Genomic DNA, 15,263 nt, shown 5'->3' with positions numbered 1-15,263 from the left:
GATTATCACCTTTCCATTCATGGTGTAGTTTCTTCAACTACGAAGCTCCCCAACTATTCTGCAACGGCTTCTTTATACTGAATATCAGTATCTTTGTATTTTTCCACCCATGCAACATTGAAAGAGAGTTCAGTTTCCTTCCTATGTCCAGGAAACCTCATCCTCCCTTACCCAGGAGGGCTTTCTGACTTGCCAGAGAAAGAAATTGTGACTTCAATTTCCCATGTGGGTGGATTGTAAGTTGTCCTATCTGTGTTGTGTAAAATTTCAATTTCGCAAAGTTTCTGCTAATAGGATGGGCTTTTAAGCTTATTTACTCAGATATGTCCTGTGTTAGGGCTAAAAGTGTCTAATGACTGTCAGCAAAATATAATGGTATATAATATATTGTATTATAAAGGTTTTGGAAATAGTAAACTGAAAACATAACATCAGTACACCATTCCATACACGTAGCTAGTATGTCACCATATTGCTCAAAAATTTATTTGGAACTTGGACTCTAACACTAATATATGCATATAAAAAGAAAAATCCAAGCATTTTTTCTGTGCTTGTACTGTGCAAAAATACCACTATCGTGTATTTGGAATTCTATGTAATTGTCGATAGACACATTAATCAAATGCGGAACAGAAAAAAAGGCCTCTCTATATATTAGTTTCACTGAAGAGTCTTGTCGTTTTAAGCTCATCATAACTAAACAATATGAATAAACTGTTTGAGAAGAGACTAGTGAAGATTGAACTTTAGTAAGTTATCATAGCAACTGAGCCCAAAGCAATCAAAATGTGGACCTTTAACTGAACTCTTGTTCTGCTCTAGAAGGTATATTTATGAAGTCTTTGCTTGAGAGCAAAATGTTGCTATCACTCTAAAAGCTTGCATTAATAAAAGAAAATGTTTGACATATCTTAATGAAGATGAAGATTTTTTTCAATTCCTTTTTATATTTAAGGCCATCATTCTGTTAATCAAGTAGCTGACTAAATTTAAGGCAATGTAGCTAGCCTTCATTGAAATGTATGAATAATACAATTTTTATTTTTAATATTCTCATGTACTAGCCTATGTATTTTGTTTTGCATAGAAACCCCTATTCTCTTGTTTAGGTCACGCTGTTAAAACATTGAACAAAATTCTTCGATGCTTTGAGTGAATTGCAACAGACACACTACTTTCAAAAAGTTAGGGATGCATCGCTGCTTTCTGGCGATGACCTAATACTTGAAAAGCCCAGTCTCTACTTCCAGTAGTGGGAATGGGATACAAGAAAAAAAGAAAAATTAACCAAGGTTGGATTCATTCTATAGGTACATCAGGGAACAAGTCGAACACAAGAACATCTCTGCTTGGCTTATTAGAAAATAAATGAAAGCTGCATGTAACATGAAAAATGTAGTAAAAGTATGTTCTTCTTGGCTATGAGCAAGGCATATTTTTGCCTCTGCTCACCATAGCTAATATGTTCCACATTGGCTCACAAATTATCCCGTTATACCTGGGATTTCAGCAACTTTCACATTTATATTCCATATAGCTTAATTTTATTCACCATACTGAGTCAGGAGTGCTCATTTCAGTACTTGGTGGCTGAATGGGGTAGCAAAAGTCTAAAACAAGACCTGAGCAAGGAAAAAATGTTCTGAAATGTTAATTTCTTCAACAGCCACTTAAAATATTTTGTATGGATGAAGGCGTAAAAGTTAGGTACCTCTTAAAAAATGGATACAACTGGATTTTTAAATATATGGGGCAAGGACCTTGAATGTTTCAAATCTTCAGCAGTAGTTCAAGACTGGATAGTTCAGCTTATTACTGTGTAACCTATTTATAAATGAAAAAAAAATAGCCCCACTTTAGAATTAGGGAAAATGATCTATTTTAATATACCAATCAATTAGTTTTGTATTGATAGCAACAGCAAGTATACTGCGTCATCATGAATGTGAATCCTCTTTTCCCTTTCCCACTGGCTTCAAGTCACCTTCCAATCTTTTAAACTCCTCCCTTTTCAATCTGGTTTTTTATGCACCTTAAAAAGTGTTCTTTTCCCCCTAGCATCAGAAGGCTTGACTCTTAATTTTATATTTTACAAACATAAATCTTCCATGCACACCTGTAATACGAACGTGATGATCACCAATAAAATAAAACAATATTGAAAATAAATAACATTTTCCGTACTGATTTCTGAATAGCTTCTATATTTCATCACAAAGATGTAGATAGATTATGATATAACTTGGGGGGGGGGAAATATGTAGAGATTTAGAAGCTTTCTGGTGAACATGTGTTTGTCAGATGTATTCTACAACGATTGTAACAGGAGTAACAGTGCACTATGATGTAAGACAGATGGTATACTGTGATTTCTGCATTTCCATTTTAATCACTATGCATATGATCAGTTGAAGTCAGTGGAAGACAAAATGAGAAATCATTTGACGATTCACTAGCTGATTTAGGATAGCTTTCAAGTTTTGGGTTCAACTGGTGGACCACAAATGTAGTTAGCTTCCTGTTTGCTCCTTTGTAAGGCTTAACTTCCAGAAATACCTTGTCTGTGGAAAAAGAAGGGGGGAGAAGAAGGCTTTGCAGATGCTTTGTAAAAACTGAACTAGCCTTTCAGGTTTTAACTTATTTTTCCTGGGCATGTTTCATTCACATAGATTTGAAAAAGTATTCTAAAGATAATGCAAAGTAAAAACTACTTGGCAAAATTCTTTTTCTTAATGTAGTAGCTTCATTTCTACACATTATTTTTCTTCCATTATTTTCTTTCTTTTGGTCTTAAATGGAAGTAAAAAATCAAATGTATTTCTATTATCTTTTCATGATTCAACTCATCTTATTAACATACCAACTGCATTAAATGTTATTCACATTGATGCTTCAGCTTAAATGCTAGAAGCTCAGAACATCAAATAAATTCTGAGCTGGCAGACTAGTGCAATGATGTTGCCAGAGCTGACTGTACTGCCACCACACAAGGTATTCATTCCCTGCTGAAAGTGAAGGAGTAAGGGGTTTTTTTTCATCCTGACATAAGACAGGTTGCCTGCGTAGAGAAGTAGGAGGTTAGTTTTCTGTAAGTTTTTGTGGGAGGATAAAGAAATGGATCATAGCACCGTCCTCATTTTATTTTTGTAAAGCTTTCAGCCAAAACCCTCGAGAATTTTGACGGCCATTAGCAGTGGCATCACTTTGTTCTTTCAAGTTTAGATATTTACAAAACATGTCTTTTCTCTTCTGTTTTTAGCACAAGAAGAATGGGCTACAACCCGTTCCAGCCTAAAGGCACCACCTCCAAGGTCAGCCAGAGGGGGTTACAGGGAACACCCCTATGGTAGATATTGAAGGTCCTCCTCATCTGTGACCTCATCTCAAAGACAATTAATAGCCTGTGGTCTCCACATAAACAGCAACAAGACAAGTAATAGTCCATTTCTTTTCTATCCTAGGGATTACTGCTCATTATTATCCTATGTACTACTTGTATTTCCTATAACATTGGAGTGACATTGGCATTAGTATTATTTTATAACACGGACTTAAAAAAAAAAAACAGAGACAAAAAACCTTTGGCAAGCATTGTCTATAAACCATTCAAAGATGATGTTCTGTTGGTTGTATTCATTGCTGTGTGTAACTTAAAAAGCATGACACTGTTACAGATCTTGAGTCTCTCTACATACTAGCTAAGGCTGAGTTTTTGTTTAGGGTTGCTGAAAGACTGTAATATGATTCTTTTTTTTTTCTTTTTTTTTCTTTTTTTTTTTTTGAACCAGACAATAATCAAGCTGTAGATAAGATGTTTTAACCTGTCTTTTTTAATATATGTTAGTTTAGATTAAGATGTTCGATATTAAGTTTGTAAATTTAATTTTAAATGCTGTTTTAATGGGGTTGAAAACAAGCAGCTACTGTATGTATGTAGCTAACTGAATTTGTTCAGTGTTTTAACCTGTATTTGTTTAAAAAAAATCACATAAAGTTCCATGTGTAAGCTTCTCTAAATAGGAAACCATAATTTTGTCAAATATGTTTGCCATAATTTGTCAATAAAGCTGAAACCTTTTGTAACAAACTAAATTTGGAATTACTTGTTTTCTAGCTTTAAATGCCTGCTTTATTTCTTTTTCAAGAGATGCCTAAAATGTTTTTTATATAAAAATTACAAAAATGAACCCAAGCCTGTTTTAAGATTTTTTGTGTAAGACTTTAAAAGTTGTATTAATAACTTCTGGTTGTTAAATAATTTAAAAGTTAACAAACTAAACTGTTACATGAATCATGGTTAGTATCCACTAATGTATAACATGTTAATGGAAAAAAATGCTTTAGAACAATAAATGGATTTTAAACTATCCTCTAAGCTTGATCTTGCTAAACACAAACTCTGATTGACTTGTTTGTATTAGCATGTCTCTCGTGAGAATGTAATGGAGTTTAAAGAGGTAAGATTACCACTTACCACTGTTAGACTGTCTAAATGCTAGTTCTTCAACCTTTGAGTTTCCCCGCACATTAAATATCCCATTCGACATGTAAGCATTGCATAGATTCACCTATTTGTTTTCACTCAGAAGAGTGCGTTGACTGCATTTTTCGTAGTATACAACAATTTGTCTTGATAAACAAATCATCAGTGTCACTGCCCAGTTGTTGGTACTCAACTTCAAAAACTTTATTTGTAATTTTCAGTGCTAAATATCACCGCCCTTGAAGGCAGTTTAGAGGGCTGATATTTCTTTTGAGACTATCAGACTTGATGGCTGATGATTATTAAGGAAATATGTCGCAGGACTCAAAGGATGACTAAACGTTAAACAGGTAACACTAATAGTAACTCTGTAATTTTGAGTATGCAACAGTAATGTTAAATATTCTCAGTTATTAAGTTACTGATAGTTAAAAAAGTAAACCTACCAAAAGATAACAAATAGGTATATAGGCTATTAAAACAACTAATTAACATTAACTAGTGACAACAAAATTATTCTACAATATATAACCCTCAAGGTAATAAACAGAACTAAAATTAACAATAATAGTAATGCAACTCTTGCTAACAACAAATATATAACCTAAATTTTGATGAAAAAAAAAAAAAAAGAACAGAAGACTTGATGGTAGGGATGCCAAAACTGTTAATCCTTTAAATACAGTCTTTTTGTTTACAGTGGCTTTTTGTCAATGTGATTGGTTTACTTTTTTGATGAGAATAAAGTACAGGCCTAATGCTGTTCAGTTTGTGAACAAAATCTTTAGCAGCTGGAGTTGCATGCTAACTCTTTTTGAATAGTTTCTGAAGCATATGTTTTGTTGTTTGAAGTGTTAAAGTGATTTGAGTAGGCTACGTGATGGTTACATTGAGTTTATTCTGTCTCACTATTTCAGGGACTCACAGGCACTGGACAGCTAAGCAGCAGATCTGCTGAGAAGTGGTCAGGTAAGCTCTGCCGCATCTCAGGGTTTTCTCCTATTTCCTATTTTATCTGTGCATTTGTATTTACTAACACAGAGAAACATATTCAGCTAGTGTTTTAAAATGAATAATTCTTCCCAGCAACGTTTCCCTGCACAGCAGCATAGTGATTATGGTATAATGGCAATCAAAGCATTTGCTTTTATACGGTATGATACCCTTCATTTAAATGAAAGAAGCCTTGTCGTCTAGCCTTTTAATGGTAAATATTAAGAAGGTATACTTTATAGCTGCTTCTGCTAAAACCAAGAGCTGGGGTTTATTGAAAGCATTCCTACATTTTGGAAACAAGCTAGTCACGTGACGTAGAAAAATACAATACCGGCTTACCTTCGCTTTGCAAAATATTTATCATTTCTTTGTATGACAAAAGTATATATAAGGACACAAGAAGTTTGTTATTTATTCTTCTGCTTGATAGGTTTTTCTTTTTTATGCTTTAGAATGGCAGAGACATTAATGGTATTACTATACAGTGGCATGGATCAAGGCATAACTTTCTATATTTCTCTGTTAAATACATTTAAAGATAAAGGTGTATCTTGGATAACCTTCTTATATAGACTTCAGATTATATATGAGATTTTTGATTGAAGATAAGTGTCATTGCTGGAAACATAAAAAAAAAAAACCCACTCAGCTCAGATACGACTTTGCTATCTCACCCAGAAGTGCCAACCTAATCACAATACAAAAAGTACAAATTCTCTTCCTCTCTTGTGATTGTTAAACTATATAAGAGTTAACAAAAAAACCCTGATGATGTTGCACACCAAATGCACAATCCCAGACACATTTATTACTCTGGCATCTTTTCCCGTGATTGTGGTCTGGCTGATTTACCGTTTTCCAGCTATCGATGTATTCAACGGTTACTTACAAGCCACAGGTTGTGTGGTATAACAAGATGTAAAGGGCTTAATTTTCCTCTCCAAAGGGTTGCCTCAAGACCTTTATAAATTGGTTTGATTTACATGCTACAACCACTCTACAGGCCAAAGTGATATAACACGGCGTTAAGATTTGTCTGTGTATTATAGTCACATCAGTGTGAGCATATCACTGTAGTAAAAAGCTTCCACCCACCTGCCTTGCGTACAGTTACACAAATGTGCTTCAGTCACTGTGTCTTATATCCATACTGACAAGAAGAACACACTCTGCTGCTATAAATACAGTTTCGTAGTGGTATAACTGTGATTATAGGTTATTATACATTATAGATTTTACTATGTAACTATTTCAGGAAATGCTCATATGCCGTAATGAAATGATTAATTACACAAAACTGTGAACAGATCATACCTGATGTAAGTGAGATCCAGGTCAAAGTACATAAAATTAATTTCTGACTTGTGCATTTGATTTTTATGTAAGGGTAACTAGTGTGAACTCCTTCAGGATGGACTCCAATAAATACAGCTTTATAGTAGAGGAGTGTCCTTTAATATTATTGTCTCAAAGTCCACTTTACAGCCACTAAAAAAATGCAGAATATGTCAGTAAAATGATGCGTTGTGAAATATTCTTATACAAGAATTATTTAGAAAAAGTAGGTTAATAAGTCAGTGCATGCAACTGTTTGTGCAAACATTTGTTCTATTGATTTTTGGGAAACTAGTATGAAAAATCACCCATGGTTGCATGTGCTGTTCTGTGCTAACTACAAAGAGTATTTCACTTCTAAAGAAGTCTTACAGTTAATCAGCTATGTCTTAATAAAAAAAAAAATCCACCTTCTTAATTTTTGAAAGACTAACAAGAGAGTCTGGTTATTCTAATTAACAGTCATCTTTAGGTCTTCCATGAAAAGCTGTGATGTATCCCGTATATCCACCAGTCAGGTCAGCCATAATTCTGAGGTCCTGAAAACCAGGATAATTCCAAGGCACTAGTCACCAACCAAATATTTTCTTTTGATGAATTCACATACCAAGTAGTTTTGTTTGTAATAGGAAGAAAAACTAGAATGAAATATCAAAACAATGAGTAAAAAACACTGGAAAAGCATACCAGAGATGAAAAAGCAAAATTTCTATAAAAGATTTCTAAGATATTTTTTTTGTCCAGGTTGACTTAATCTATACAGCAGTTTGATCTTTAAAAGTAGTGCATTATAATTTTCAGTACTTAAACCAGCAAAATATATTATTTTACAGAATTGCACTAAAATATTCTTAATTGTACCTCTGCAGCATTAAGCTAAATACTCTTTTCATTGTTTTCTTTTTTAAAATGAATCAGTCTACTTTTGAAAAATTCTTTGCTTTCATGAGATAGTAGATAATATATGCAGTCCTGGGTGAAAACCCTCATTACCCTAAATAGGTAGGCTATTGCATTATAAATGCAAACAATATACATTCCAAAAAGTGTTTGTTTTGAATAGAATCAATGAGCCACTTTCAAAACTGATGATTTCTGGAGGTGGGTTATGCAACATTTGCCAGTCCACATTGTTGAAATGGTGATCGGATAGTGGAGTGAATGGCACAGTGATAGAATCTGTAACTTCATATGTCATACTGACACAGTTTCACTTGCTGGAAATTTAGTCTGAGAGGAGGGAGCAACAGATTAACCAAAGTACAAAAAGAACCCTAATTAATAAGTAAAATCACAGAAAAAAAAAAAAAAAAGAAAATATTTGAATGCTAAACAGAAAAAAAAGTCTAATATCTTCTGAAGTTTTTTGTCCACCATTAAAAATTTAGATGCACTCTGTGACCTCCATCATTTATTAGAACCCAAGAGTTACCAAAAAAGTATCACGTGTTATCCATTTTACTGTATTGGTCTATGGAGACAGCAAAGGCACACAGGTAACATTCTCAGACCAGTTACAGCCTCAGAGATGATCACCACCTTCCACGCTGTTGTTATCTAATCACATTTTTCTAGTCATTATTACGGCTCATTGGGACCTGACTGAAACCTTTGAAATCATTAAGCCTTTCCTTTTTCTTCACTTGGTTTTGTTTCTGGTCCTGTAGGTTAGATGCTAACATTCATTTGGAGACATTAAGGAAAATGATCCCCACTGAAAGATTTGCTGATCTACGTAGTTATTAGACAAATTATGTGAGCTTTGCTCATGAATATGCTGATGTCTTTTAGTGAAGCTATGCTGCACACAGTATTTATTTTCCGAAACAGTGGAATCTAAAGATGAACTGTGGCTCCCAGTATGAGTTCAGGAAAGATTTTCTGTCCTTTCAGAATTTCTGGTTGACTAAGTAATTTATATTATAACTCAGCAGACCATTTTAAAATTGTTGAAATACATCTGTAAATCATGCATATCTGGAACAAAGGTTTCATTCTCAAACAGAAGCAATCTGTCATCTTAAGTGTAAGAAATGTGGATTTCTAAACTTCTACTAAAATCATGTCACTGTTTTAAAGGTTTGTTTTGCTTATATATCCTTATAAAGGGCTGTGTTTAGTACTTATTGAAAGACATAAATGTCTCCTTTCCTAAAATAATTGAATTAAATTTGAAATCTAGGATGCTTTACCAGAGAATAGCAAGATTTATTGAGAAAGCAATTTCAGGCTTTCATATTTCAGATCTGTAGATCAGAAGGAAGGTTTGTTGGAGGAAGATCACACCCATGCTGTAATGGTATAGGTCATCCTTCCCATATAAAAATGAAAAAAAAAAAAAACAACAAAAACAAACCAAAAACAAAAACCAAAAAAACAAGAAAGAAAAGGCTGTGTAGTTGATTTTGTAAATTCTGTGTATGGCCAAAGAATTTTTCAAGATGCTGTACAGAAACAATCAGAACTTTCTGATATCTTTTAGCAACATTTGGGTGTACAAGTAGGGTAGTGGAAATGCTTGAGTGCCCTGATAAGAGTAGAATTAATTCTGAAAACAATGTTTCTTGTTTCTTCATGTTGCTGCTGTACTCTATTGATTTAACTGAAGTATAGTTTCTTATTATACAGTATTATAAAGTGTGAGAGTACCTGCTTATATCATGTCTGGCACTGTTCTTGCCAGGTTGGACGCATTAGCTGATGATGGATGGCTTACTCACAGGAAAACAGTGAATACCCTTGTTATATGCCCTTGCATTACTGGACCTTCACGCTTCACACTAACAAGTCAGAGGTGCAAACTGCTGAGCTGCTCATTTATGACTTCTTAGCGTTCTGGGTGGGTTTTTTTTTCTTTACTTCTGCACACTAAACAGAACAAAATATGTGGATATTTGGTATCATGATTTACCATATTCACTTATGACTCCATATTCATTGCTCAGCTAGTAACTCATTATATTTCTTCTTGAACTTTATAATAAACCGGTACACCCACTGGCAAAATTCAGAGGAATGGTCTTGTCCATGCAGCTTTTTTCTTTTTCTTTTTTTTTTCTTTTCTTTTTTTTCCTCTTCTTCCCAGAAGAACATAATTGTTCATATACCTACTTTAGCTGAAAAGATAACCAAGGACGCTCTCATTCAAATTAAATGCTGCTATTCTCTAATGATATAGGACTTCAGCTTAGTATTCTCAGAGTATTTTAAATTGATAGGGTTCATTTTCTTATTCTGTATGGTGTTCTGAGCATTATATACCTTTTCAGTATCTCTATTAGAATCCATGAGGTAAAGATGCAAACAACAACAGGAATGCTTTATTATGCTGGATTCCAATTAAGCAAAGTAGATTTTTGATGGAAAATTCAATCCTGCAGGTCTTACTCAGGTTTCATTCACTAAAAATCCATGCTGACATCAAGAAATGAAAAGGACTATGAAATTTAGACTTTGACCTGCAGTCATTTTTATAATTTAACTAAATTAAAACAGAACACTTATCTGTTAAGGACTGGATTGTGTCATTCCAGCTGATGTCTTGCTTAGCGGGCAGTATGAAATAACCTTGAACCATGAAGAGTATTTCAGTTACAGTACCAATATCAAGATTCTACTTTTGATATCATCAAAACTAATTTTCCCATGTGCAATAAAAATACTTAGTTGAAGGTACTCGCTTGGGACTGTCACTGACTCCAAATCTCGACCTGGCAACCAAGTTCATCCATTTATAGTAGTCACCACTTTATTTTCTTGGAGTGAGAGCTAACAAATAACTTTCTGAAGGAGGCACAATACTTTACATAGTCTTTAATGACAGTATTACTGAACTTGTTTGCAGATCTAAGGCAAAAATGGGCTGCCCACTAGCCTCTGAATGCCTGTGGGATACGTGCTTCAGGGAGTTTAGTACTCGCTCGAAAGAAAGGAAGACAGCTATCTGTTATTCTAACACCAAGAATGCTGCATAGCTCTTATAAAGCTTGGATCGCACCTACAGAGCTTAAAAAAAAATTGCTGCATAGAACTCAAAATGCTTACTGAAGGAAGCGGGTATTTTAATCTCTGCCTTGTAATGGAGAATTAGAAAAACAGTGAAGCTGAATGATTTGGCTAAGGTCACTCAGCAGGTCAAAGAGATGTAATAAAGTGCAATTGGCAAAGCAGCAGGTGAGGGTAAGAAGTTGCATCAGGAAATGAAACACAGGATGTATTCAGAGCTGTGATTTGTTTTGAGAGCTGAGCTTTCTTGTCCACAGTGCAGATATACTATCATCACTTGAAGCTTGCTGGGCTTTACTAGGCAGCTGGACAAAGCAGCTAGCAGGAACGTGTGCATGTAGTGAGCATATATACATATGCAAAATTTACATTGAAGAAGCCTGTTATTATTATCTTTTTCCATTTGCATTATAGCTGTATTTTTCTGTATCTGCATCACCTGTTGCCATGGTAAGTTTCTTATTCCATATGTCTGATGAACAAGAAATACATCTCTAAACACTGATAAGGGCTTGAGACTCCTGATACAACCGAATGCCTGAGCACAATAGGATTGGACCCTAAAAATCTACATATTGTTAAACTTCATAGTGCTGACAATTCTAGAAATAACAGAAGTTCTATTTTACACCATTTTAAGGATAATTTTGGACTCGGAGTTGTTTGGATTTTTTTCTACTTCGGAGTCTACTTAGCTGGATTAATGGAAATAAGATAACTGGCTTTGTAATACATAGTCAACCAAAAATAACCTTAAGAATATATTTAAGGATCTAGAAAACAGTTTTGATTTTTTAATATAAAATAATTTTTATACCAGGTACTTCATCATGACTTATTTGGATGACTCATTCCCATTCACAGCTCTCACAGATACAATGCAGAACTCCAAAATAAGCTATACGACTTTAATCTGTCATGCACCCATTTGTCTCATTTATTTTGTAAATGTACTATTGGCAGGGCTGGTAATACTATCTACCATTAAGATCACCAGTACTTTCTATAAATGCAACTGTGTCCACTTCAAATTAAATTTTCAATGATGGGTATCTGCTCAATCCAAGGATTTTGGCCAAAATGCCAAACAGTTCAGAAAAATACAAGATTTTGGTCATTTACAAAATAATAGAAGTTCGTCTTTTATCAGCAAATGTCTGTGAAAGTATATTGCAAAATATGTGTCACAGTACACTATAGTGCTGATTTCTCATGCATGAGAGTGTAAGAACTGGTTTCCTTTGTCAGGAACGTATCCTGACCAGAATCTTCTTTCTATCAGATCCAGAAATGGATGCTTAGGGTGCATGGTAGAGCGCTCAGGAGAAATATGTAGAACACATAGAAGCTCTATCTGTATTAGCAAATTAAACAAACCCAGCATGATCCTATCTCAGACTTGTCTTCCCGGTGCCCATATTTTTAAGTCCACTGTCTTGCCTAATGTACAAACAGGCGGCTGTGGTAATGCATGGGGGTTGTGTGCCCCGCCACAGAACCACTGGCTGATATTCCCAGGTGCTGGGGTCTGTGCAACGAATGAATTGGGTTACAAGAAAAGTGGAGGGAGTTTCATGACCAAACATGAGTTTGACTAAAACAGAGGAATGGATTATATTCTCCTCCATCATCTCTACCAGAAGAGTTTTGTATGAAGGTAGGCAAATTGCCCAAATTAAAAGCCTGCTAATGCTGTATTTCTTGTTGTCTTGAAGTCTTACAGAAAATCCTGGGATCTGTTTTTCATCAGAATTGCAAGTGGCATCATCAGGAGTTGTGCCTGACTATGCAAAGTGCTGTTTAAGGTTAGGTATTTAAAAAAATCAAGCCTTGGATTTCCCAGGTTATGTAACAGTGATGAATGTTTTATTTTAACTCAAAAATATAATAATAAAAATTAGTCATGCTGATAAGGTATTCACATATTATAGGCACAAGTGGCACAGAAAGCCAACCGTGAAATTCATAATTTTGTCAAGAAAAATTAAGAATTTGAATAGAGTTAAGCAAATTAATGAGGGAACAACAAATTGAATAATGAGGATAAAAGAAATACTGAATAGCTGTTCTTTCAGTGCCCTTTCTTATGCATGAAATCAAACAGGGAAAAAAATTAGTTCAACCATTGTAAAGACTACATCAAATGTACATATGAAAGGAGCTGAATTAGAGTTTCACTGGCCTGTAATTCGTATTTATCTAATTTCAGAGCACTTGGCTTACTTTGACCATTTCTTTTGCAAGCATGATGTTTATACCTACCAAATACTTTCCATCATAGAAAAATACCTCCGTTTATGGAAGGGTTTACAGTGTGCAAATTGAGGGTTCCTGAAATTTGTAACATGAACTTGCTTTTGGTAGGGGAAATTGTCCTGAGGGTCCCAGAAATTATTTTTTGATGCTTTCATGAAAATCTGTTTGGTTTAGAGAATATCATGAGACATCTAAAAAGTTGCCTTTTGCCAACTCAGTAAACTTGCTAGAAGCTATACAAAAATGTCTGTATTCCCTTACCCCACTGATCAGATTTGTTTCTTTTATGTGAAGTTACCTTAGTGTGGCACTTGGGAGAATATTGAGCACATTTATCATCTAGCTTAAAATACCTATCTTTTGCCACAACAGATACCTGGGGTACCTATACATTCAATGGAGTGCTCTTTGTTTAGAGAAAATAATTCAGAGTACCTAAGCCAGGTACTCTAAAACACTGTCTGGATGTACCTTCTCTCCATTGGCTGGTTGAAAAGACTAAATAATGCATTTTAAAAAAAAAATACCTCCCTTTTCAGCCTAAATCTTCAAATTATGTCTCGATCCATTGATTTTAATAAGACCTGATTTTAATTAGTCTCTCATAGACCTGATTGTGTTAATATTACCAAGAAATGAAGCATAACTCCAACCCAACCTGTTCTCTCAAGTTCCCGTTCTCATCCATACCAGCACTCAGAAGTACTTTGCTCAGGATGAATATAATTACTCTGCTGTATTATCTGCATAAAGAGTGTTGGTGTTCATAAAATTCACTGCCACAAACCTCCTTTTTATTACATTGATAAAAGCATACTCATACTACTGTGCGTGGACCATGAGCCTTCATCTCAAGTAGATGACTGCAGGTGGAGAACAGGTATTGAAGGCAGCACTTCATAAATTTGCAGCATTATAAAAAGTAAGAAGGTAAATGAGAAAACTGAGCTAAAATGATATCACTGACGTTCCATACAGCAACTTTACAAAAAAGGTTCAAAACGTTAAAAAAATTCAAAACTAGAAAAGCCAGTATTCAGTTTGTTCCCTTTCCTCATGTTTTGCTGTTGTTCACTTTCATTATTTATAGAGAATCTAAGCACATGATCACATGCTCTTCCATTCTACCTGTGTTTATTGCAGGGCATGGGAGAAATTATGTTGTTATTTTTTGTAACTGTTTTATCTCATAGCTTGCAGAATTTGGAAGGTAGTATCTTCAAGAGTTTTCTGTCATCCAGACTAACCCTGTATCACAGAGATGCTGTGTGAATCTACATAAATCATTTAAGCTAAAATATTAATGTGACAACTAGTTTTGTGTTCTTCATTGAATATGTCTGCCCAACTCTGTCTTGATTTTCAGATTTTTGCAGCCCTTAAGGAAGTACTGTACCTTTTGAACAGTGTTCAAGGAATTGAGAGTGCTCAACATCATTTGCAATAAATCAGTGGGATTTGAAGGACTGAGCCTCAGGTTGGGACTCTCCACAGCCCTGAGCTCTGGACCTGCCATTACCACCCTCTCTAGGACATGTTGGCACTCAGACTTACAGTGATCTTCCAGTCTATCATCAGGTGAGCTCTGGTAGTTGTCTATATGTTTTTAGTATATGTCAAATATGAGATGATTCATCTTACCTCAGTCTGCAAAAAATAGGATTATTTTAAACTAGTTCACATTATGTTTGCCATGGGAAGAGAGCTCATACCTATGATGCATGTTACTTTGAGACAGGCTAGTTTGATAATGTACCTAAGTTCTTATGCTCTCTTTCTGTGGTAAAGAAATACAGTATTTAATCACCTTTCTCACACAAGTAACATAAAACTAATCAAACTATATTTGTGCAGTGTGTTGAACATAGTAATAGTTTTTAAAAATGCCAAATATTTGGAGAAATCATCTCCCCTTGGGATGAGTTAACTCATTGAGATGGTCAGGTTAAAAACAAATTTTGCAGATTCGGGGGGGGGGGGCGGGGAGGGTGCGGTGTTGTTCTGTTATCCACTTGTTCATCTAGAAAAATCTTGGTATCTTCATGAACCGTTGTGAACATACACTTAATAATTTTTTTAAGGTTCATTTATTGTAGTATTGTTGCTACAAACTACAGACAATGAAAATCTGTAAGAAAGTAAATGAATCTACACCAGTGGACATTTGGATGGAAAACAGTAAGCA

General features: G+C 34.7%; 1 protein-coding gene across 3 annotated transcripts in view; it reads left to right on the top strand.

The window, feature by feature from the left end:
• Window positions 1–14,904, top strand: part of KHDRBS2 (KH RNA binding domain containing, signal transduction associated 2) — a 379,312-nt gene extending 364,408 nt beyond the window's left edge. The window contains exons 9-12 of one of the 3 annotated variants that reach the window (XR_008576622.1): window positions 3,263–3,436; window positions 5,404–5,455; window positions 9,501–9,656; window positions 14,445–14,640. Coding sequence is in view for 1 of the 3 variants with exons in the window: in XM_054822253.1 (XP_054678228.1) it covers window positions 3,263–3,360 (98 nt within the window). In the remaining 2 variants the exon portion in view is untranslated. Of the gene's footprint in view, window positions 1–3,262; window positions 4,216–5,403; window positions 5,456–9,500; window positions 9,657–14,444 lie in introns of those variants that run through there. The other 2 variants (XR_008576623.1, XM_054822253.1) reach the window with 2 other exon arrangements.
• The last annotated feature ends 359 nt before the right edge of the window (window positions 14,905–15,263 follow it).

Source organism: Grus americana, chromosome 3 (genome assembly GCF_028858705.1).
Source record: "Grus americana isolate bGruAme1 chromosome 3, bGruAme1.mat, whole genome shotgun sequence".
Lineage (NCBI taxonomy): Eukaryota > Metazoa > Chordata > Aves > Gruiformes > Gruidae > Grus > Grus americana.
Note: the sequence above shows the minus strand (reverse complement) of the source record. Positions and strands in the feature narration are given on the sequence as shown.